A 22733-nucleotide genomic window follows, 5' to 3' on the forward strand; every position below is an offset into this window, starting at 1 on the left:
CATAGGGCAGGTTTGGGGAATGAGACTATCCAGTTTGAAGTACAGGAGATGGGTTGGGGGACAAGGCTGAAAAGTGAGTGGAGGACTCTTCAGAAACTGTTAATGTCAGTTATAAGGGTTTGAACTTTGGAGAGTGTGCACTAGAGAAACAGGAAAGAATTTTTGAGCCAGGGCTTTAAAAAAGATACATATGCACAGTATATAGTGTTGCTAAGGAGATTGCTTAGAAGACTTGAGCAGTGGTGCAATCAAGAGATAATACTGGCAACGAAAATGGAAAGGAAGTGATAGGGCAGGAAGCATGGTGGAGGCAGCTTCTGCAGAACTGTTTGAGCAGAGGGAGAGGAGCGCAGCAGAGGCTAACACCAGGCTCTCAACCCAAGTGACTCAGAGAAGGGGGTGCTGCTGCCATCACTAGAAGTTCAAGGGAAGGAAAAGTGTAGCAAGGAATGAGGTGGAGGGTTTCCTGTTATATGGATTGAATCTGAGGTTCCAACAGGACATTCAGCTGGGAGTCTAGAGCTACTTGGAAATGCAGGAAGCACAGATGAAAGGACTCATCTTGGAGGTTCTCACAGTTGAAACTGTGCAAGTGGTTGACTTTGCTGAGTTGGGGAGAAGGGTAACAAAGAAAGGACGAAGGCCCAGGACAGGGTTTGGGGAACTGTGGCAGCAGACTGGAGTGGGAGCAATGGAGGGAAGAGGAGTTGGTAGAAGAGAGATGGGTTAAAGAACCTGGAGAATGTGACATGGGAGTCAGGCAACAGGATTCCGGACGGGAGGGAAAGCCCCACTGTAGCTGCTGTGGGAGGGCTGAGGACCCCGAGTACTGAGGGGAAAGGAAGCCTTCCTGGTCATCATGATGTTAAATTCACTCTGATGATGTTGGGTTGGATTTTAGGGGATAGCTTCCTATGTTTCTGTAAGGTAAGAGGCACTTACATTCTCTGCCCAGGTGTCTCTCTCTGCTCAGAAACCCATAGATACTTCATGCCAGATGTGTGAGAGAAGTCTTTGTTCTTACCACATATCCAGCATAGGTCTCAGTACTTAGCCAGATTTTTCTGAAAAGAACACATAATGCATGGCCTCTGTCAAGATTCTTACTCGTATTTTGGCCTGAAACCCCTAGTCTGTCAGTGTGACTCCTCATCCACCTAACTTGTCACGTTAGCGCCTCTCCCACTTCACACCCTGCACTTCTGCTCCCTCTTCCCAGAAGTGAAGATACGCCCCAGAGGCGAGTTGCCATGGCTGATAAGAACCTCAGAGAGTGAATGCAAGGAAGGAAGGGAGAAGGTGCTGATATTGTTTCCCAGGCACCATTTAGGGGCTCTGCCTTCTTGATCTCATTTACTCCTCATAATAACCCTGTGAAGTAAGTAGTACTATCCCCATTTTACAGATGAGGAAACTGAGACGCAGGGAGTTAAGGGACTTGCCCAAGGTCACACAACTAGTAAGTAAGTGGGAACCCAGATCTGATCCCAGGGCCTGTGCTATTTTCCACTGCTTATTACACAGACACTCAGAGTTCAGAGTTCCAGAGTTGCTGGTGAGACCCAGGAGTCCTAGGGAGGTTCTGCCCAGCCTCCTGGGAAAAGCCAGCTTTTGGATGTGATACGTAAATGGCTATACCTTGTTGCTTAGGCTGGTGTCATTTTTGCCTTAAGTTCTTTTTAATTGTTCACTCATCTTCCTCGTTCTTCCTAAGAAGAACTTCATGTAATTTGTGTTCTTCTTAAGGCCTGCTGATAACAATTAAAGATTGATTGCCTCTGAGGAGTAGAACTGGAGGTGAGGAGGGACAGGGTAGAAGGCTGTTAGATCCATTACAAGTCCTTCTATTCGAATAGACTTTTTTTTTTAATCATGTTATTTTGATTTTATTAAAAGCCTTCCAAAGACCAGTAGTACAATTAGTAAACAGTATGAATACACACAAGAACACACTTTGCTAAGTTAATGACTGCGAGATATACTTTTATAAAATCACAGTATCTACATGTCGTGCATCTGTTTTTTTGAAGGTTCGTAATGAGTTTTACAAGGACACACAGGGTGTGATACTGGTCTATGATGTTGGGCAGAAAGATTCCTTTGATGCCCTTGATGCATGGCTGGCAGAAATGAAGCAAGATCTTGGACCTCATGGAAACATGGAAAATATTGTATTTGCAGTGTGTGCCAACAAGGTAACTGTTTTGGAGATGAAATGCTCAACTGCCTAGGTTCATTATGGGAAGAGTGCAGCTCTGAGTTTTGGGGAATAAATAAGAAGAAAAAAATTATGTAATCTGTAATGTTAAGAATCAGCAGCTTTTCAAAACATATGTTCCTAAAACAAAAACAATGAAGAAACAAAACCTGGCGTGTTACCCAGTGTTTTCTGGTGCCATGTTTGGGAGTGGATACTGGTGAGGGAGCTGGAGAGGTGGAGCCTGGTAATCAGACTCTGACCTGACTGGAGGAGGGGGCAGAAGTTAGGTGGAACGTGGGCCGTGGAAAAGCAGACCATGAGTGGCAGGCGTGATGGAGCCGACTTCCCCAAAGATAAGCAGCAGCAGCCTTCTCAGGAGAAAGTGCTGGTAGCAGGCACCTGTGGTTTGCCACAGAGAATCAGTCCATATTCAGTGCTAGTAATTTTTTGGTCCTGGTAATTTTATATACTGGTGCTGGGGTTCGCTTAAGAACAGTTTTTGCCTCAGCAGAGGGTTGACAGAGACCTCACTGGGCTGGGCCTATTCTAGAGGGACAAGGTTGGAATCTTCTCTGCTGCCTCCAACTCTCAATTTCAGATCGACTGTGCTAAGCACCGCTGTGTTGATGAAAGTGAAGGACGTCTTTGGGCTGAAAGCAAGGGGTTCCTGTACTTTGAAACTTCGGCTCAAACTGGAGAAGGAATCAATGAGATGTTCCAGGTAACCTAGCATTTTATTGTTTTAGAGTTTTTGTGTCTGACCATACCGAATTTTAGCTTAATGATGAGGAGCAGAAAGTAATAGAAGTTTCTTATTAGAATAAGCTGTTTCTTTTCAGAAGCAGGTAAGAAAGAGAGAATGGGAGAGAGAGGGTGAGAATGAGTGTGTGTGTGAGAGAGACAGAGAAAGAGGGAGATTTACCTGCCATCTCCTTTAGATCAGAATTATCTACTTATCAGAATTACTGGGAAATTCTTCAAAATACAGATTGCTGGGCTCCAGGTCCACTGGAAACTTAATGTTTTGTTGGAGCTGAGGAATCTCGATTTTAAAAAACCTCTCTAGGTGATTCCTCTGATCATCAAGTTTAATAACACTTATTATATACTTAAATGGGAGAAAGATTTTCTTTAAAACCACATTTGGTTACATTTATATGCATAATCAAATGAAAGTATTACTTTGGCAAAATTGCCTTGCCATAGCTAATATAATCTTAGTTTGTAGCCCTTGGGGGTACAGTTAGAGAGAGACCAGGAGACTATCATTGCAGAATCAGTGAGTCATATGTAAAAGTTCCGTCTCACCAATCAAGTAGGCAGGAGAAGGATGCAGTCTGAGTAGATGGTCACTTTTTAGAACTTGGGCTTCCCTTGTAGCTCAGCTGGTGAAGAATCTGCCTACAATGTGGAGACCTGGGTTCAATCCCTGGGTTGGGAAGATCCCCTGGAGAAGGGAAAGGCTACCCACTCCAGTATTCTCGCCTAGAGAATTCCATGGACTGTATAGTTCACGGGGTCGCAAAGAGTCAGACATGACTGAGCGACTTTCACTCACTTTTAGAACTGAATAATCTTGAAGCACTTTAAGGGGCACCTAGAGGGCAGTGGCGACCCACTCCTGTACTCTTGCCTGGAAAATCCCATGGACGGAGGAGCCTGGTGGGCTGCAGTCCATGGGGTCGCTGAGGGTCGGACATGACTCAGTGACTTCACTTTCACTTTTCACTTTCCTGCACGGAGAAGGAAATGGCAACCCACTCCAGTGTTCTTGCCTGGAGAATCCCAAGGACGGCAGAGCCTGTGGGCTGCCGTCTGTGGGGTCGCACAGAGTTGGACACGACTGAAGCAACTTAGCAGCAGTAGCAGCAAACAACAAATTAGAGTCAACTTTTAATTCTAGTTTCATTTGAAAGTAAGTGATGGCATGAATAATGCATTTTTTCTTATGAATATATCTGATATTTTAGGAATTTTTAGCATTTCAAATAATGTAGCTATACTATAAAGAGTTGTTCTTAATTACCGAGTGGGATTTCATTTAATCTTTTGTACTGAATCTCCTTCTCACAAGATGTCATCCCTCCTACTAGAAGACAGGTTTCATCCTTGGCTGACAGACTGAATTTGGCATCAGTAGCTTCTATTTCAAGTCCAAACATGGTTGATGCTGTTTTGCCACTTTTCTAGCCCTTTGAGTACATAGACCCTTGTGAGTATGTACCAATATGTGCACAGTAATGGTACTTAACCATTGGAATAGTACTTTACAGTTCTGGAGAAGTTTACCTGTTTCATCTCATTTGAAACTCTTAACAATGTGTGGCAGGTATCATTCTCATTTCAGATATGAGACATCCAAGAGTAGTAGTGATTTGTCCAAGAGGTATAAGTAACTGTCTCAATGTCTTTCAGCACTTTAAAGATATTTGAGTTTTCCTGTAGTCCTTGAGACTATTTTTTTTCCCATTTTTCCTCTGTCTTTTAGATCACACAATCTCTATTGATCTGATTTCAATCTGTTAAATCTATCAAGTGAAGTTTTCAATTCACCGCTTTCCAGTTCTAGAATTTGCATTTGGTTCTTTTGTATAGTTCCCAGTTTTCTGCTGAGATTCTCTCTTTACTCATTTTGAACATATTTTTCTTTATCTCTTTGAAATATATAACAGCTGCTTTACAGTTTGTGTTCAATATCTGAACCGTCTTGGGTTCAATTTCTGTGGACTACTTTTTTTCCTGACTATGGATCACATTATTGTTTCTTTGTATGAGTAGTGACTTTTTATTTAACACCAGACATTGTAGATAATACACTGTAGAGACTCAGTTTGTTCATTTTCCTCAGAGGAATGTTGACTTTTGGTTCAGCAGGCAGTTCAGTTATTGACAGACTACACTGAATTTGTGTAGGCTTCACTCTTTTGCTTTAATAGTAAGGCTCAGAAGGAAGCCCAAAGTGTGTTCAAAACTCTTCTGATCTAATTTAGCAGGACTCAGCCTCCAAATTCTGTCCCTCTTGCAGATCTTGTCGATTCTTGGTTTTAGGTTTTGTTAGGCTGAGTCTGCCTCCTAAGGCATATGCTTTTTGTGGCATCTCAGCTGGATGCCAGGGGTATGAATGAGGTGTTAAGGGTGTCCCTCTACCTTAACTCACATGAGTCTCACTATTGAGTCTTTCCCCCTCTCATGAGTCTGTCTCCAGAGAGTCTCTCTCACTAGAGCCAAACTCTAGTATCCCCAGGATGGCTCCTCTCCTCACACTACTAGTCAGTTCTGTTCTCAATCTCTCAATAGTTGTTATCTGGTAAGCCTCAGGTGATTTCATCCTCTGTATGAGCCTAGCCATCAGCTGCAAACTAATAGGGAACCCCCACATGGATTTCTTGGGGCCCAGCTCCCTCCTATCCAAGGCCCTGCTCTGCAGATTCCAGCCACTTCAGCATCCTCAAGCTCTGACCTCTGCCTCCTTAGCTCAGTGGGACTTTGTGTCTTCTTAGACTCCAGCACTCTGTGACATGGTAGGAAATGGACTCAGATAAAAGACAAAGGAGCAGTCTTACACTTGTCGTCCACTACCTGAAAAGAGTTGCCTTATATATTTACTTTTATAGTTGTTTGGCAGGATGTTCCCATGATTCCAACATGGCTGGCACTCAGACAAGGAGTTTGAAGAGACTTTTGACTTCAGTTCCAGTATTCTGTATATCACACCATAGCTGGCCTTCTATTACATTACTTGTTATGACTAAATCCCTCAGAAATTTGTGAGGGTTTATATTTTAGGTTAACTTATAGACTAGTAGAAAACCTTACTGATACATGCTGCTGCTGCTAAGTCACTTCAGTCGTGGCTTTCTCTGTGCGACCCCAAAGACAGCAGCCCACCAGGCTCCCCCATCCCTGGGATTCTCCAGGCAAGAACATTGGAGTGGTTTGCCATTTCCTTCTCCAGTGCATGAAAGTGAAAAGTGAAATTTGCTCAGTCGTGTCCGACTCCCTGGGACCCCCTGGACTGCAGCCTACCAGGCTCCTTCGTCCATGGGATTTTCCAGGCAAGAGTACTGGAGTGGGGTGCCATTGCCTTCTCCACAGGCAAACATCTGGAAACTATGTTCCCTATTAGGTTGCTTTTATTTTTTAGATAAATCTAGGGTAGAATTAGTGAATAATTAGTCTGTTTAAAAAAAAAGCTAATAAAGAGTATAATAAAACAATTCTATAAGTACTTAGAAGTAGTACTTTCCTGCTGGTTCAGTTTAAGAAATACTTTCTTTGTTTCCTATTACTTAATAGACACTTTATGTCAGGAAGGAACTTGGTTTTATCTTACACTGTTAGCACAGAGTAATATTAAGATAGACTAAAACTAAGTCAGCACTTGTCTTGGAATCTAGCAGCTTTTCCTTTGACACCCCTTTTCACATGTCAAGGTTTCTTGTTTAGTTTGCCAAGTCGATTAGCTGATACTGGAGATAAGAAAGAGGAGTCAAAGAGAAAGAAAAAAATTTAGATGATAATAGGAACTATAGAAATAGCTGAACAAAAAAGGAGAAACGACTTCCCTGGAGGTCCAGTGGTTGAGACTCCACCTTCCAGTGTAAAGGTCACAGGTTTGATCCCTGGTCAGGAAACTAAGGTGCTAGTGGGGCTGCACCCCACATTCCTCGGGGTGCAGCCAAAAATTCAAGAAAAGGAGGAAGGGAGATTTTAAAAAATAGAGGAATGAGGAGATAAGTCAATTTAAAAGTCAGTTCAGTCACTCAGTTGTGTCTGACTCTTTGCGACTCCATGGACTGCAGCACGCCAGGCCTCCCTGTCCTCACCAACTCCCAGAGCTTACTCAAACTCATGTCCATTGAGTTGGTGATGCCATCTAACCACCTCATTCTCTGTCATCCCCTTCTCTTCCCACCTTCAATCTTTCCCAGCATCAGGGTCTTTTCTAATGAGTCAGTTCTTTGCATCAGGTGGCCAAAGTATTGGAGCTTCAGCTTCAACATCAGTCCTTCCAATGAATATTCAGGGCTGATATTTCCTTTGGGATAGACTGGTTGGATCTCCTTGTTGTCCAAGGGACTCTCAAGAGTCTTCTCCAACATCACAGTTCAAAAACATCAATTCTTCAGCTCTCAGCTTTCTTTATAGTCTAACTCTCACATCCATACATGAGTACTGGAAAAGCCATAGCTTTGATTAGATGGACCTTTGTTGGTAAAGTAATGTCTCTGCTTTTTAATATGCTGTCTAGGTTGGTCATAACTTTTCTTCCAAGGAGCAAGCATCTTTTGATTCCATGGCTGCAGTTAGCATCTGCTGTGATTTTGGAGCCCCCAAAAGAAAGTCTGTCACAGTTTCCACTGTTTCCCTGTCTATTTGCCATGAAGTGATAGGACCAGATGCCATGATCTTAGTTTTCTGGATATTGAGTTTTAAGCCAACTTTTTCACTCTCCTCTTTTACTTTCATCAAGAGGCTCTTTAGTTCTTCTTCGCTTTCTGCCATAAAGGAGCTGTCATCTGCATATCTGAGGTTATTGATATTTCTCCGGCAGTCTTGATTCCAGCTTGTGCTTCATCCAGCCCAGCATTTCTCATGAGGTACTCTGCGTATAAGTTAAATAAACAGGGTGACAATATACAGCCTTGACGTACTCCTTTCCCGATATGGAACTAGTCTGTTGTTCCATGTCCAGTTCTAACTGTTGCTTCCTGACCTGCATACAGGTTACTGAAGAGGCAGGTCAGGTGGTCTGGTATTCCCATCTCTTTCAGAATTTTCCACAGTTTATTGTGATCCACACAGTCAAAGGCTTTGGCATAGTCAATAAAGCAGAAATAGATGTTTTTCTGGAACTCTCTTGCTTTTTCCATGATCCAGTGGATGTTGGCAATTTGATCTCTGGTTCCTCTACCTTTTCTAAAACCAGCTTGAACATCTGGAAGTTCACGGTTCATGTATTGATGAAGCCTGGCTTGGAGAATTTTGAGCATTGCTTTGCTAGCGTGTGAGATGAGTGCAGTTGTGTAGTAGTTTGAACATTCTTTGGCCTTGCCTTTCTTTGGGAAAGGCAAACTGGAAAACTGACTTTTTCCAGTCCTATGGCCACTGCTGAGTTTTCCAAATTTGCTGGCATATTGAGTGCAACACTTTCTTTTAGGATTTGAAATAGCTCAACTGGAATTCTATCACCTCCACTAGCTTTGTTTGTAGTGATGCTTCCAAAGGCCCACCTGACTTCGCATTCCAAGATGTCTGGCTCTAGGTGGATGATCACACCATCATGGTTATCTGGGTCAATAAGATCTTTTTTGTATAAATCTTCTATGTATTCTTGCCATCTTTTCTTAATATCTTCTGCTCCTGTTAGGTCCATACCATTTCTGTCCTTTATTGTGCCCATTTTTGCATTAAATGTTCCCTCAGTATCTCTAATTTTCTTGATGAGATCGCTAGTCTTTTCCTCTATTTCTTTGCACTGATCACTGAGGAAGGCTTTCTTATCTCTCCTTGCTATTCTTTGGAACTCTGCATTCAAATGGATATATCTTTCCTTTTCTCCTTTGCCTTTCTAGTATTTTCTTTTCTCAGTTATTTTTAAGGTCTGCTCGGACAACCATTTTGCCTTTTCCCATTTCTTTTTTTGAGGATGGTCTTGATCACTGCCTCCTGTACAGTATCACGAACTTCCATCCATAGTTCTTCAGGCACTCTGTCTATCCAATCTAATCCCTTGAATCTATTTCTCACTTCTACTGTATAATCGTAAGGGATTTGATTTAGGTCATACCTGAATGGTCTAGTGGTTTTCCCTACTTTCTTCTATTTAAGTCTGAATTTGGCAATAAAGAGTTCATGATCTGAGCCACAGTCAGCTCCCGGTCTTGTTGTCACTGACTATATAGAGCATAACGGAGAAGGCAATGGCACCCCACTCCAGTACTCTTGCCTGGAAAATCCCATGGACGGAGGAACCTGGTGGGCTGCAGTCCATGGGGTCGCTAAGAGTCAGACACGACTGAAGCGACTTAGCAGCAACAGCAGCAGCATAGAGCATAAACTGGATTAAAGATTCACTGAGCATGGCCCCGCCCATCAGAACAAGACTCAGTTTCCCCCTCAGTCAGTCTCTCCCATCAAGAAGCTTCCATAAGTCTATTATCCTTCTCCATCAGAGGGCAGACAGAATGAAAACCACAATCACAGAAAACTAACCAATCTGGTCACATGGACCACAATTCAGTGAAACTATGAGCCATGCCGTGTAGGGCCACCCAAGATGGATGGGTTGTGGTGGAGAGTTCTGACAAAATGTGGTCCACTGGAGAAGGGAATGGCAAAGCACTTCAATATTCTTGCCTTGAGAACCTCATGAACAGTATGAAAGGGCAAAAAGATAGGACAGTGAAAGATGAATTCCTCAGGTTGGTAGGTGCCCAGTATGCTACTGGAGATCAGTGGAGAAATAACTCCAGAAAGAATGAAGAGACAGAGCCAAAGAAAAAACAACACCCAGTTGTGGATGTGACTGGTGATGGAAGTAAAGTCCGATGCTGTAAAGAACAGTATTGGATAGGAACTTGCAATGTTAGGTCATGAATCAAGGCAAATTGGAACTGGTCAGACAGGAGATGGCAAGAGTGAACATTGACATTTTAGGAATCAGCAAACTAAAATGGACTGGAATGGGTGGATTTAACTCAGATTACCATTATATCTACTACTGTGGGCAAGAATACCTTAGAAGAAAGGGAATAGCCATCATAGTCAACAGGAGTCTGAAATACAGTACTTGAATGCAATCTTATAAATGACAGAATGATCTGTGTTCATTTCCAAGGCAAACCATTCAATATCACAGTAATCCAAGTCTATGCCCCAACCAGTAATGCTAAAGAAGCTGAAGTTGAACGGTTCTATGAAGACCTACAAGACCTTTTAGAACTAACACCCAAAAAAGATGTCCTTTTCATTATAGGGGACTGGAATGCAAAAGTAGGAAGTCAAGAGATACCTGGAGAAACAGGCAAATTTGGCCTTGGAGTACAGAATGAAGCAGGTCAAAGGCTAACAGAGTTTTGCCAAGAGGACACACTGGTTATAGCAAACAATCTCTTCCAGCAACACAAGAGAAGACTCTACACGTGGACATCACCAGATGGTCGATACTGAAATCAGATTGATTATGTGCTTTGCAGCCAAAGATGGAGAAGCTTTATATAGTCAGCAATTTAAAAGTAGCCGTAATGTATTAAATTAGCGTTTTGAGTGAAGTTATTCAACAACAGTAGTGCACAAGGTGTGAAATATGAGCAGGATCACAAAATAATTTTTACTTTAAAAAACATAAAATAGGAAAAAATAATAACAGTTTACAGAATAAGAAAAGACCTATAAGCATATGAAAAGATATGCAACCTCCCTTATAATTGAAGAAATGGAAATAAAAACTGTGAGATAACATCAGATTGGTAAAAATGAAGATGTATAATAATGCCCAATATTGAAAAGAGTATGGGGAAGTAGGCATTTCCATTCACTGTGATGGGAGTATAAACTGGTATAGCCTTTTTGTATGACAGTTGTCAAAATCAGAAAGTAAAATGTATACACACTTTTATTCAGCAATTTTGCTTTCAGAAATTTATTCTGAAACAGTATCCCCACAAGTGTGCAGAGATATGTACCCATAAAAAAATATTCCCTAAAGCACGGTGTGTGTGTCACAAAACTGGAAACAGTCGACCTGTCCAAGAAGAGGGAGTTGATTAAATAAATTATGAGCACAGTCAGTCACACAGTGGAATACCAAACACTCATCAAAAGGGAGGAAGAAAGTGTCTATATGCAGCTAGAGAAAGATTCTAAGATTTATTATTACGTGAAGAAAGTTACAAGGTGCTCAGCAGTGTGTTTAATCTGCTCTCTTTTATGTAAATACTTTGGGCTTGGATATGTGTACTGGTACTGAGAGAAAATTATTCTGGAAGGATACTGAAAAAATGTATTAACAATGGTTTACCCCGAGGAGAGGAACTGGAGGGGCAGGGAGATAGTTTTCATTTTACATTTTTTCTATTTGAATTTTTCTAATAATATTTGTATACTAGTTTTTAATTTCAAGTATGACTATCTGAGAGTAGGATCATAGGCTATTTAAATTCTTATACTTTTTGCGTGCTTAAATATATACATAATATACATATATGTTCTACATATATGTATTAGTATAAAAGAGAAAAGGTATGTTTGCTTTAATGTGAATTTTAAGTTATTGGATTATATTAAAATTCTTTAAGTTGATACCTAGAAAGAATTCCTATTCTCCCCAAATCAGTTCTCCTCTGGGATGTGTTTTCTTTTTGCAGACCTTTTATCTATCCATAGTTGATTTATGTGAAAATGGCGGAAAACGTCCCAACACAAATAGCAGTGCTAGTTTCACCAAAGAACAAGCAGACACCATTCGCAGAATTCGAAGTAGTAAGGACAGTTGGGACATGTTGGGAGTCAAACCTGGGGCCTCGAGGTAAGCAGTGCCCCCAGGTCCTAGTGCTGCCTTCTGTCGTAAGGATTCAGTCCTCAGGATATAGTGTGACATCTTCCTGTAATGGGCTAGAAATGTGAAGATGTGTGGAAACAGATTACTTAACACTACTCCTTCACCAAATTAAAAGGGAAATAGAGGGCACAATGGCCTGGTGTGGGGACTATGTCGTGTGTCTGTTGTGTGAGTACCTTTTGAAATGGTATGCTCTTCTTTTGTTGACCAAGAGTCTAGAAACAAATGTCACCTCAATATATACACATATAATTACAAAAGAGAATTCTTAAAGCATAGAATTTTTGAAAAAGAATGTTAGCAATCAACTTGTTGCAACACTTCATTTCATATTTGGGAAAACTGGGACTCAGGGAAACTAAAAACGCAGTCAGGGACTCCGGGAGTTAGTGGTGGAATTAACCCTGAACCCTGTGTGTCTTCCTGTCTCTGATTCTGTGTCTCTCAAAAATCATCGTAGTTCCTCATCTGTGTGAGTTTATATTAAATTATTTTATTTTAGCCAAAGTAATTATTTTGGAGAAAAAGAAATACAATCACTACTCTTCATGAAAGAAATAAATCGTTACCTAGTACGATTATATAACTTTTCCCCCAGTCTTATTGAAATATAATTGACATACAACACTGTATAAGGTTAAGGTGTATAGCATGATGATTTAACTTACATACATTGTGAAACAATTAGCGAAGTAAGTTTAGTGAACATCCATCATCTCATAGAGATAAAGAAAAAAAAATGTTTTTTCCTTGTGATTAGAACTTTTGGAATCTACTCTCCTAAGAACTCTCAATTGTTATCTCACTTTTAACTCTATAATAATACTGTTACTATGCATATTATTGGAGTTCTCAGATCTTTTTATTTTGCACCATAGCTTTCCTCCCTATGTTTCTCCCTTTCTACTTTTTCACCTTGATTCCCAGAAAAGAAAAAAGTACATCTCAAAACTGCTTTATCAGCATCAACAACATTAAGTATCTCTTCTCCATTTTGGTCTCATAGCATTTCTTCAGGTTCAGAAGAGAAGAGGGGATGGGAACAGGGAGACAGTTATTGGTCACCCTTGACTTGACAGGCGTTACTAAGGATGCTTTAAACACCTGACGAAATTCAGATGACCTTGCAGCATAAAGTTAATTGGTGGCTTTTGGGGCTTCCCAGGTGGCACAGTGGTAAAGAATCTGCCTGCCCATGCAAGAGAGGCAAGAGACTTGGGTTCGATCCCTGGGTGGGGAAGATCCCCTGAAGAAGGGAACGGCCACCCACTCAGTATTCTTCCCTGGAGAATTCCACGGACAGAGGAGCCTGGTGGGCTACAGGCCATAGGGTCACAAAGAGTCGGACACACCTGAGCAACTAATATTCCTTTTACTATTGTGTATCAAATTCAGCTTTTTTGTTGTTTTGGCCTTTCCCTTACTGACCCTGCTCCCTGGCTGACTTTATCCGCTGTTTCCTCCTGGAACTACATGCCGGCTCTCCGTTCCCTCTCTGGCCTCTGACAGTTCTCTCCCTGCTGCTCTGCGTTTCCCATCACCGGATCAATTCCTGAACCCCATCTTCTTGCAGAGTCCTCCCCCGGGGCCCTGCCCTTATGGCCTCTTGTCCTCATCGCTTCCATCAGCAATTATTTGCCAAGTGCCAAATGCCTGTGAGGCGCTAAACACTGTTTTCAGTTGATCATGTTTGTATACTCACTTTGTATTGTCTGTGTTTCTACTTGAATGTTACGTATTATTTGTCCATTGTTTGTTTCCCAGTCCTTTAGTCTCACCTTTGAGAACGGGTCACGATAATTTCAGATATGCTTACTGCAAGAGGTGTTCTGTTATCCAAGCAGCTGAAGTGCAGTGGGCAGAGGGTGGGGGCTGACTTCCCTACTGACAGAGAGCTCTGCTTTTTCTTTGCAGGGATGAAGTCAATAAAGCATATCGGAAACTTGCTGTGCTGCTTCACCCTGACAAATGTGTAGCACCTGGTAGTGAAGATGCCTTCAAAGTCGTTGTGAATGCCCGAACAGCCCTCCTGAAAAACATCAAGTAGAAAATAGGAAAAAAAGACAGGTGTAGGCCTCGAGTCCAAACAGACTTTCTCTGGTGGTAAAATAGCCAACATGGGTTTTTCCTCCACAAAATTCTTACAGCCCTTTTCACTCACGTGCTGTCATTTGTAAACCAGTAATTTGGGTGCCTGTTTCCATGTCACAGACATTTTGCAGAGAGACGAAATGAAGAGAACCGAGTGCCACTTATACACTATCGTTCATTTTCTATTTCTGAATGATGATAGATTTTTTTTTTCTCATGAGTTGGTAAACTCTGTCAGTATAGCATCGCTTAGGCACTTTGCTCAGGAAAGTCCACGAAGTTTCTGGAAGGATAGGAGGATCTTTTTGCTTTTTCTTTATTACAAAACATTCATCATCAGAGGAAAAAAAACAAAAATGGAAGCAAACATAGCAGAACCCCTGAAAGTGTGTGACCTTGCAAGCAAGTTGCCCCTTTACAATAAGTTTCTTAGATGATATTTGCAGCATCAGTCTGCTTAATTAATGCATGAACTCTTGGCAGCCCTTCGGAAGTGAAACAAGGTGATGCAGTCCTGAGCTGAGTGGCCCTTTTTTGACGTTCACTCTGTGCCCCTTCTCCATCACCGGGGGAGAGACCAGCCAATCTTGAGCGTAGAGGTGGCAGTAGCCGCAGGTTCTGGTAGGCTGGCTGCTGCTAGACCTGCCCCTGGGTCTGAGGCCTTTCCCTGGCCATGGGAGTGCTGGTAGCTGTAGGGGCATCTTCACCTAGGAGTCAGGAGTCAGATCCCAAGACAGAAATGCCTGCAGGTCAAACTGGATTGTGCACACATCCCCAGAGGGCATGACCCGCCTGGTTCGGTCGTGTCTGATGCCCTAGGAGAGCCCCCATAGGAGGCTTCTGCCTTTCCTTGTTGCAGCAGCATTTGCCGAGACAGGTGGGAGAGACAGGGATGCGTGTCAGCCGGGGGCCTCCCTTCGCTTCCTCGTCAGTGTGAGCTCCTCTTCCCTCTTCTGTTCCTGCCTTGTCTCTTAAGGTACCAAATCTGCCACCACCGCTCTCTTCTCGAATCCCCGCCTTCCGGCTATTGCCTCCTCTGTCGTGTGCAGCCTTTGCCGGGGCCTGGTAGACCAGAGACAAGTATAGATCCTTTGGGTGGTGGACAGAGAGATCTTAAGGCCCGTGTGGGAAGAATCTGTTACTTTTGTGTAGGTTCCAAATTTCTGATCAGTAATACTTTAAAGCTGCAGATTATGAAAATTAATTTCACGTAGAGAAATCCATTCTCTTGCCATCGTCTCTCTCTCAGTATCCAAGAGATGGATGAAGATCGCGTGTCAGGACCGGCCTTCCTTCCAGAGCTCACAGAATAGTGTCACCGCATGGCGCATTACACCATCGCTGTCATGTTACTCAGATTTTTAGCTGTGACCAAGCAGCACTAATTGGGGCTTTAAAGTATATGAAACTTTGCCATCAGTGAATTTTAAACAGCTATCCCATATTGATTGCCAAGTAGCATTCGCATTACCCTTCCTGAGAAGAAAAACCACTTTCATTTAATTCACACCCACTGCAGCCTTCTAAACCCTTCCCTTCTCCAGAGCAGCTTCTCTTTGTGTGGCTGCCCTTGGGCGGCACTGAGCTGGTTGTCAGGAAACCAGAGCATTGTTTTCTAGTAAGAGTTTTCATTTTGATATTAAAAATGCTTTTTTTTCTTAGTAAAATTGAGATATGAGATATGATTTTTTGTGGGATTTTCCTTCATTTTAACTAGTTTCTGGGCCTGTAAAACTCAGGCCTAAGTTCTTCAGGGCTTTAATTTTGCTGTAGGCCTTCATCATGCCTAAAGTGACAGACATAGATCTGCTCTTGTGGCAGAACTTAGGAGTCATATGGATGACGGACCGTGCGTGGTGGTATCAGCCCGCATTGACATGACGGCTCGCTTGTGTATGTGGCCCTGTGTAAAAACTGGTGCCAGTTTTCATCACTGTCGTTAAACACTAGATGGGTCACCTCATTCAGCTACATTGTGCAGATGAGCAGTTATAGCAGAGAGAGTTCTCTAGTTCTTCCATTCACATCCTTGTGTAATGAGCGACTTGTTGACATTTAGCCTGATCTTGATTCTTAGGTCTTGCTCAGTTCCCAGCACCTTGATTACTCATGTTAAGGATGGCTATGTACTGCTTCATTTATGGAAAAGAAAGAAAAGAAAGTTAAAGGTTCAGGGTCCTAGAATTTTTCTGATTGCCATAATTCTGAGTAGAATGTCAAGAAGTAATGAAATGAAGCCTGATCTGCAATGAAAAGTAACTTCATATAAAATTTTACAGACCTCTGTGCATTAATTTAAATTCTTGGTACAAATGTATATTTTTTAGTTCAAGCTTATTAAAATTCTTCAGCCAGTTAGGATTGCACAGTACATCAGTGAGAGTAACAACTAGCAGAATAATTTCAGTGGCTAAAGAAAATTTTATACAGGATCTTGTTTTTTTCAAAAAAGAACAAGAAGTTTGAACAGCTGTTATTCAAGAAAAGCCATTTCTTCTGCATCTGAGTCACCAAGAATGAACACTTTAAAAACTTGTTAGAAATCCCTGGAGGCTTTTGAAATTAATCGCCAACCTACCTAAGAACTTTAAAATACACCATCCTTTTGTTCCTCCGTTCCTCTTCCATGGCTCCTTTTGAATCAGTATTCTCAACTGTCAACGTGTCTCTTACTTCAGCAGTGTTGTTTATTTCTTTGCATAAATGTGTACTTGTCTAGACTTGGAGATACTGTGCTGCTTCCCAAGATAAATTGCTCTGATTCTGTAGATCGCACTCTGTTCTTTAAGGCTCACATTTACCTCAGGAAACTCACTTTAGCATGTTTTTTTTTTTTCCATTGAATTCTCAAATGGTAATTATTTCTTTATACTGGTAAACTAGTACCTAATTTACTGTTCACTAAGTGAGCCATAGATAAGGCAGCTAAATTTCTGAAAGAAAGAGAAAATGGGCAGCCCTTGGTTGCTGTGAATCAGTAGTAAGGTCCTTATTTCTCAAAGAACAATGACAGAATCTCAAGGGGAAGGAGGTATTTCAGTCTCATGTTAGAAAGTGTGGGGGGGCGTGTGTACATTGCCTTTGACAAGGTGTCAGTGTCTGTCCCCTAAGCAATTTCAGTGGGCCCTGGAATGTCACTCCCTTCTCCACTACACTCTGTCTAGCTCACTCTGAGTCTAACTACATTTTTGTGAAACTTTTGCAGAGAAATTAAGCCGCAAAATGCAGCTAACTTCCTTCCATTGCAAGTTTTACAAAGGGAAGAGGGGTTCATATTTCTCATGATAGGTACCTAGCACAATTGTAAGAGACAGTTACTAATGTTTATATGTTGGTGTTTCCATTAAGCATTTCTAGAGGAGACAAAAGCTTAAACTTGTGGTGTGGATGAGTTAGATCGTGTCTGACAAGCAGTGCAATATGAAGCTGTGCAATAAAGGCTGTGTTGTGAAATGAAGCGCTGGAAAGCTGGACGGTTCGGGTTAGCTTCCTGCAGCAATTGCCAGCAGGATGGTGTGCCCTTGGCCCAGGAATGCAGAGTCTCTAAAGAAACCCTTTGCTCTTATGAGGTAATTTATGTATTTGCTTTCTGTTGAAATAATGGAAAATGTTAAAGCTAACAGCTGTCTATGTCTTGTACAGAGAGTGTCATATGTATTTAAGTTGTGTATTTTTATAAAGTAAAGCCAAATGCCAAATGGTCTGTGGGCTGCACTTATTTGTTGAGACACTGGTCTTTAACGCAGAAGCCAGTCGTTAACAGCTGAGATCATAGATAAGACATCTTGCTTTAGTTGCCAGTGGGTAAAACGGAGGAAATGGCATTCAGTGGTCCCTCAGGCTGTTCTAACCTTAATTCAGTTGTGATGAAAGTCTTTTGCTCTCTCAAAGAAAGATACTGATATTATGTTTGCCTTTTTAATTCAAATGAAACTATTGTTATCTCATTTTAATAATGCAAGTCTAATTCAGCTAATTAGTCCCTGGACATCAGGAATCCTTAAGTAACAGACTATGGTGAAGGCGAATTTGAAAGTAAAAGCCTTGTAGGGCCAGCCCACAGAAGGCTTCAAATCAGAGCTCTTATTTTCATTGTGAATGACACTCACTGTCACCTGAGAATGCGCTCCACTCCTGGGGAACCACTCTACCCTCTCCACACTGCTGACGTGTGCTAAAGCAGAGCTGCCAAATCCTCCTATGACCTCTGCCTTGCTCCTTGGTCACAGAGCTTGGCCTGAGAGATGGGAATGTCACCCAAGCTCTGGAGAAGGAAATGGCAGCCCACTCCAGTATTCTTGCCTAGAGAATCCCACGGACAAAGGAGCCTGGCAAGTCCATGGGGTCGCAAGAGTTGGACACGACTTAGCGACTAAACCACCACCACCACCACCTGAGATCTTTCTAGTTGGAATCTAGGAAGACAGACTTTCTCTCAGGAGAGAAGGATGGGAGGAGTCCTGCTGATGCTGGCAACCATGATTCCAACCTCATGGAAAAAATCAGAGCGAATGAAACAGACATTCAGAAAGAGACCGTATCCGTATGGCAAAGATGTTCCTTCCAGTCCCCAGGGTCCCCTGAACTGGCTGCTCTACAAGCCCATCACCCACCCCAGAATCCTCCCAATCAATCTCCACTCCCCTGTTTTCTGCTTAAGTTTGTTGAAGTTTGCTTTCTGTTACTCGCAACCAAAAGGATATTAGAAAATAATAGACATTAAGGGTCATAAGCAGGAACGAGAAAGCTATGGTCTGTAGACTGGCGCAGTACTTGGTAAGTGAAGTGTGACAGTTTAGCTATTAAGTATATCCAGATACTTGGTGTTTCTGTTTTAAAACAATAATAACCAACTGTAAAACTGAGAAGAATTTGGTTTACTCATTTTGTTTCAGGATCAATTTAAGATGCACAATTTTATCTAGCTTTTTTGTTTCCTTTTGATCCATTGCCTATCAGGGGCACTTGTAATATGGTAAATTTCTAATCAAGCTTTATTGTTAAAACAGTCATTCACCATGCATTTATTGAGCACCTACTATATGCCAGGCTTTGTTCTAGACACTGAGGATATAACATAACACAGAATCCCTGCCCTGTGGAGCTTCATTCTTATTGTTCTTTTTAATTTGCGGGATTTTGAAGAAAGCTTCATTTTTCCTTTTAGGTTTATTTCTGAAGAGGCAAATTTGCATTTTTTTTTTTTTACTGCTCTTCAAGATATGCAATTTTGCAATTAATACTCTGATTGCTGCTACATATGGAAGACCATGTAGGTTGTTAAAATGCTGTATTAATTTTTTTCTTGAGAACTTGACCACTATCATTATACGGAGTGGTTTTTCCTGTTGACCTGGAGGACGTAGTACTAGACTTTAGGCGTTTCTTTATATATGTTTTATATTAAATAATTAAAATATTAATATCTTCCCCCATAGCAGTTGATAAGGTTGTGTTCATTTTGAGGGGAAAATACCTAGAATCTCAGTTGTTGTTTTAGTTAAGTAGTGTTTACCTCTAATTTCACCCAGTTAAAATTCTAATTAGTGGCCTGTTCTAAAGGATGCTTGGACTTTAGGAAAAATTATTTCTCTGTGCATCCTAAACAGATAGAGTCAGCAGATGCAGCCCAGGAAAGCACTTGTACTAGGGAAGAGAAAGTGAAAGTCTATGACTGAGAAAAATCGAGGTGCTGCATGCCTCAGACACCAGGATGTGAACATTCTGCTGGTTTCAGAATAAGAGAGAAAACAAAAAGGTTCGTGCAATAAATACTAAAGAGAGAGGCATCGTATTAGGATAAATTCATTTAAGCTTACACTTTTAACATCACTACATATGAAAGCAACCTGCCAGGCTGCTGCTGCCTCCTAGGGGAGATGTGGGTCTTCCCAGGTAGCACCAGTGGTAAAGGACCCACCTGCCAGTGCAAATAGACATAACAGATGCGGGTTTGATCCCTGGGTCGAGCAGATCCCCTGGAGAAGGAAATGGCAATCCTCTCCAGTACTCTTGCCTGGAGAATCCTGTGGGCAGAGGAGCCTGGCGGGCTACAGTCCATAGGGTCACAAGAGTCGGACACAACTTAGCAACTAAACCACCACAGGGGAGATGTCAGCGTTTATGTGAGAAGATGCTAAATCCCCATGCTGTTCCCTCCTGCTCACAGTGCTGGTGGGGAGAGCACCTGGCCCACGAAAGTGATCAGTTTCAAGAAAGGTTAGCGCTTCTGCCAGGCACTCTGGGCTGCTGGCATGCTGGACAGGGACTCTTTAGTGAAGCGTCCTAGTGAAAATTTAGATATAAGGAAAATCAGTAAGGCTTTGTGTGGCGAGGCACAGAGCCAAGCTGCTCTTCATAAGAAATGAACAAAACTTCCAGGGGTTGGGGCTACCTAAAGGAAAAGGGAGAAAAACTTGGATGAGCAGGAGCTGAAAGCTAGGGTACAAAGAAGGATTATTAGAAAGATCTTAGATATTAACAATTACTAGATAATCCTAGAAAGACAGCCAATGAGAAGTTCCCAGTGACAGAAACAATCAAAGGACTTTTCAGAACATGCTTTAGTAATGTTAGCCACATTTTACAGATAAGAAAACTGAGGCTCAGAGAGGTTAAGTGACTTGCTCTAGGTCAAACAGAAAGCTGATCAAATCCAAGCTTACCCAACTTTAGAACCCAGGCTCTCATTGTATGCTATCAGCCTCACAGTCCAAGTTCTAAAGTACTCTGCTTCATATTCATAAGTAATGTTGTACCTGCTTTACCATGTTACTTACATGGATATAAATAGGCCTGCCTGTTTGGGGGGTTGCTTTTTTTTTTTGATTCTGGATCTCATAAAAAGTGAGGTCATATTATATATACTTTTATTTGTCTTTCTCTTCTCATTCAATAGTACCTCATAAAAATCTTAAGTCAGTTGGTTTAGATTTAATTCAGTCTTTTTAGTGGCTGAATAATAATAATTTTGTTGGTATGTCGTAAATAATTCAGCCACAGGACTTTGTTTCTAGCTTTCTGTCACTACAAATAATGCTGCAGTTTTATCCATGTTTGTATGTTTTTATGAACTAGCAGAGTGTTTTAATTAACTTTTTTAAAAAATTGAACTGAATAGTCAATGGAGGGCTTAAAACTCAACATTCAAACAACTGAGATCATGGCATCTGGTCCTATCACTTCATGGCAAATAGATGGGAAAACAATGGAAACAGTGACAGACTTTATTTTCTTGGGCTCCAAAATCACTGCAGATGGTGACTGCAGCCATGAAATTAAGACACTTGCTCCTTGGAAGAAAAGCTATAACCAACCTAGACAGCTTATTAAAAAGCAGAGACATTACTTTACCAGCAAAGGTCTGTATAGCCAAAGCTATAGTTTTTCCAGTAGTCATGTATGGATGTGAAAGTTGGACCATAAAGAAAGCTGAGCACCAAAGAATTGATGCTTTTAAACTGTGGTATTGGAGAAGACTCTTGAGAGTCACTTGGACAGCAAGATCCAACTAGTCTGTCCTAAAGGAAATCAGTCCTGAATATTCATTGGAAGGACTGATGCTGAAGCTGAAACTCTAGTACTTTGGCCACCTGTTGGGCAGAACTGACTCATTGGAAAAGACCCTGATGCTGGGAAAGATTGAAGGCAGGAAGAGAAGGGGGTGACGGAGGATGAGATAGTTGGATGGCATCACCAACACGATGGATATGAGTTTGAGTAAGCTATAGAAGTTGGTGAAGCCTGGCATGCTGCAGTCCATGGGGTTGCAAAGAGCAGGACATGAGTGAGTGACTGAACTGACTGAAAAATTGAAGTATAGTTACAAACACTGTGTTTGTTTCAGCTATACAGCAAAGTGATTCAGTTATTTATTTCAGATTTTTTTCCATTATAGGTTATTATAAGATACTGAATATAATTCCATGTGAATAGCCCTGCATTTTTAAAAAGACCACAAAGGTACAATTTTCCTCATTAATGGTCCAAGTTCAAATTTTTGTGCTTAGGAATGAAAAAAAACCTCTTTCTGAGGTGTGCCCAAGCCAAGAGAGAGTTAACTTGACAACTTAAGTTAACAGCAAATTAAAATATGGAATATGATACATCTGGATATTTATTAACAGGGTTATTTAAGTGAAATTCTGAACAAACTGTGGTAGAACCCTCTGATGCCTGCAGAACAACTTGAAAATTATGTCTTAAGGGATATCGGCCCTGAGAATCTTAAGAAATAACTGGTGGGCAGAGACAGATTCCTTTATAACACCTGTCAGCCTTATGATTTTGTTTCTGGGTGATTTTCACATCCCTAACTTATTCTTTTGTCATCTTTAGAATTGAGAAGCTATTAAAGGGCTGTTTCCCTCCCTCGCTCCACCCCAAAGCTTAGCATTTCGCACTAGAATCACTAGCATTGCAGGAGGAAAAGCTGCTTTATATTCACCATACTGTATAGAGTGACCAACTGGGTTGTGGGTTTTAGGGGGTGGGGTCAGGTTGGCATGACTTTCTTTTTAAAATATATTTTATTGGAGCACAGTTGAGTTACAGGGTTGTGTTAATTTCTGCTATATAGAACAGTGATTCAGTCACACATACTTAAATATGCATGCTTTTTCATATTCTTTTCCATTATGGTTTATCACAGGATATTGAATATAGTTCCCTGAGCTGTACAGGAGGACCTCGTTGTTTGTGCCTAGTCGCTTCAGTTGTGTCCGACTCTTTGCGACCCTGTGGACTGTAGCCCGCCAGGCTCCTCTGTCCATGGGCATTCTCCAGGCAAGAATACTGGAGTGGGTTGCTGTGCCCTCCTCCAGGGGCTCTTCCTGACCCAGGGATCGAACCCGCTCCTCTTATGTCTGCTGCATTGACACG

The 22733-nt window shown here is 41.6% G+C and overlaps 1 protein-coding gene across 1 annotated transcript in view; it reads left to right on the forward strand.

The window, feature by feature from the left end:
• DNAJC27 (DnaJ heat shock protein family (Hsp40) member C27) overlaps positions 1–17556 on the forward strand; it is a 38019-nt gene extending 20463 nt beyond the window's left edge. Inside the window, exons 4-7 of the mRNA XM_018055557.1 lie at positions 2031–2195; positions 2799–2921; positions 11569–11729; positions 13677–17556. Coding sequence (XP_017911046.1) covers positions 2031–2195; positions 2799–2921; positions 11569–11729; positions 13677–13809 — 582 coding nt within the window. The 3' untranslated portion in view covers positions 13810–17556. The remainder of the gene's footprint in view (positions 1–2030; positions 2196–2798; positions 2922–11568; positions 11730–13676) is intronic.

The sequence above is a fragment of the Capra hircus genome, chromosome 11 (assembly GCF_001704415.2).
Source record: "Capra hircus breed San Clemente chromosome 11, ASM170441v1, whole genome shotgun sequence".
NCBI lineage: Eukaryota > Metazoa > Chordata > Mammalia > Artiodactyla > Bovidae > Capra > Capra hircus.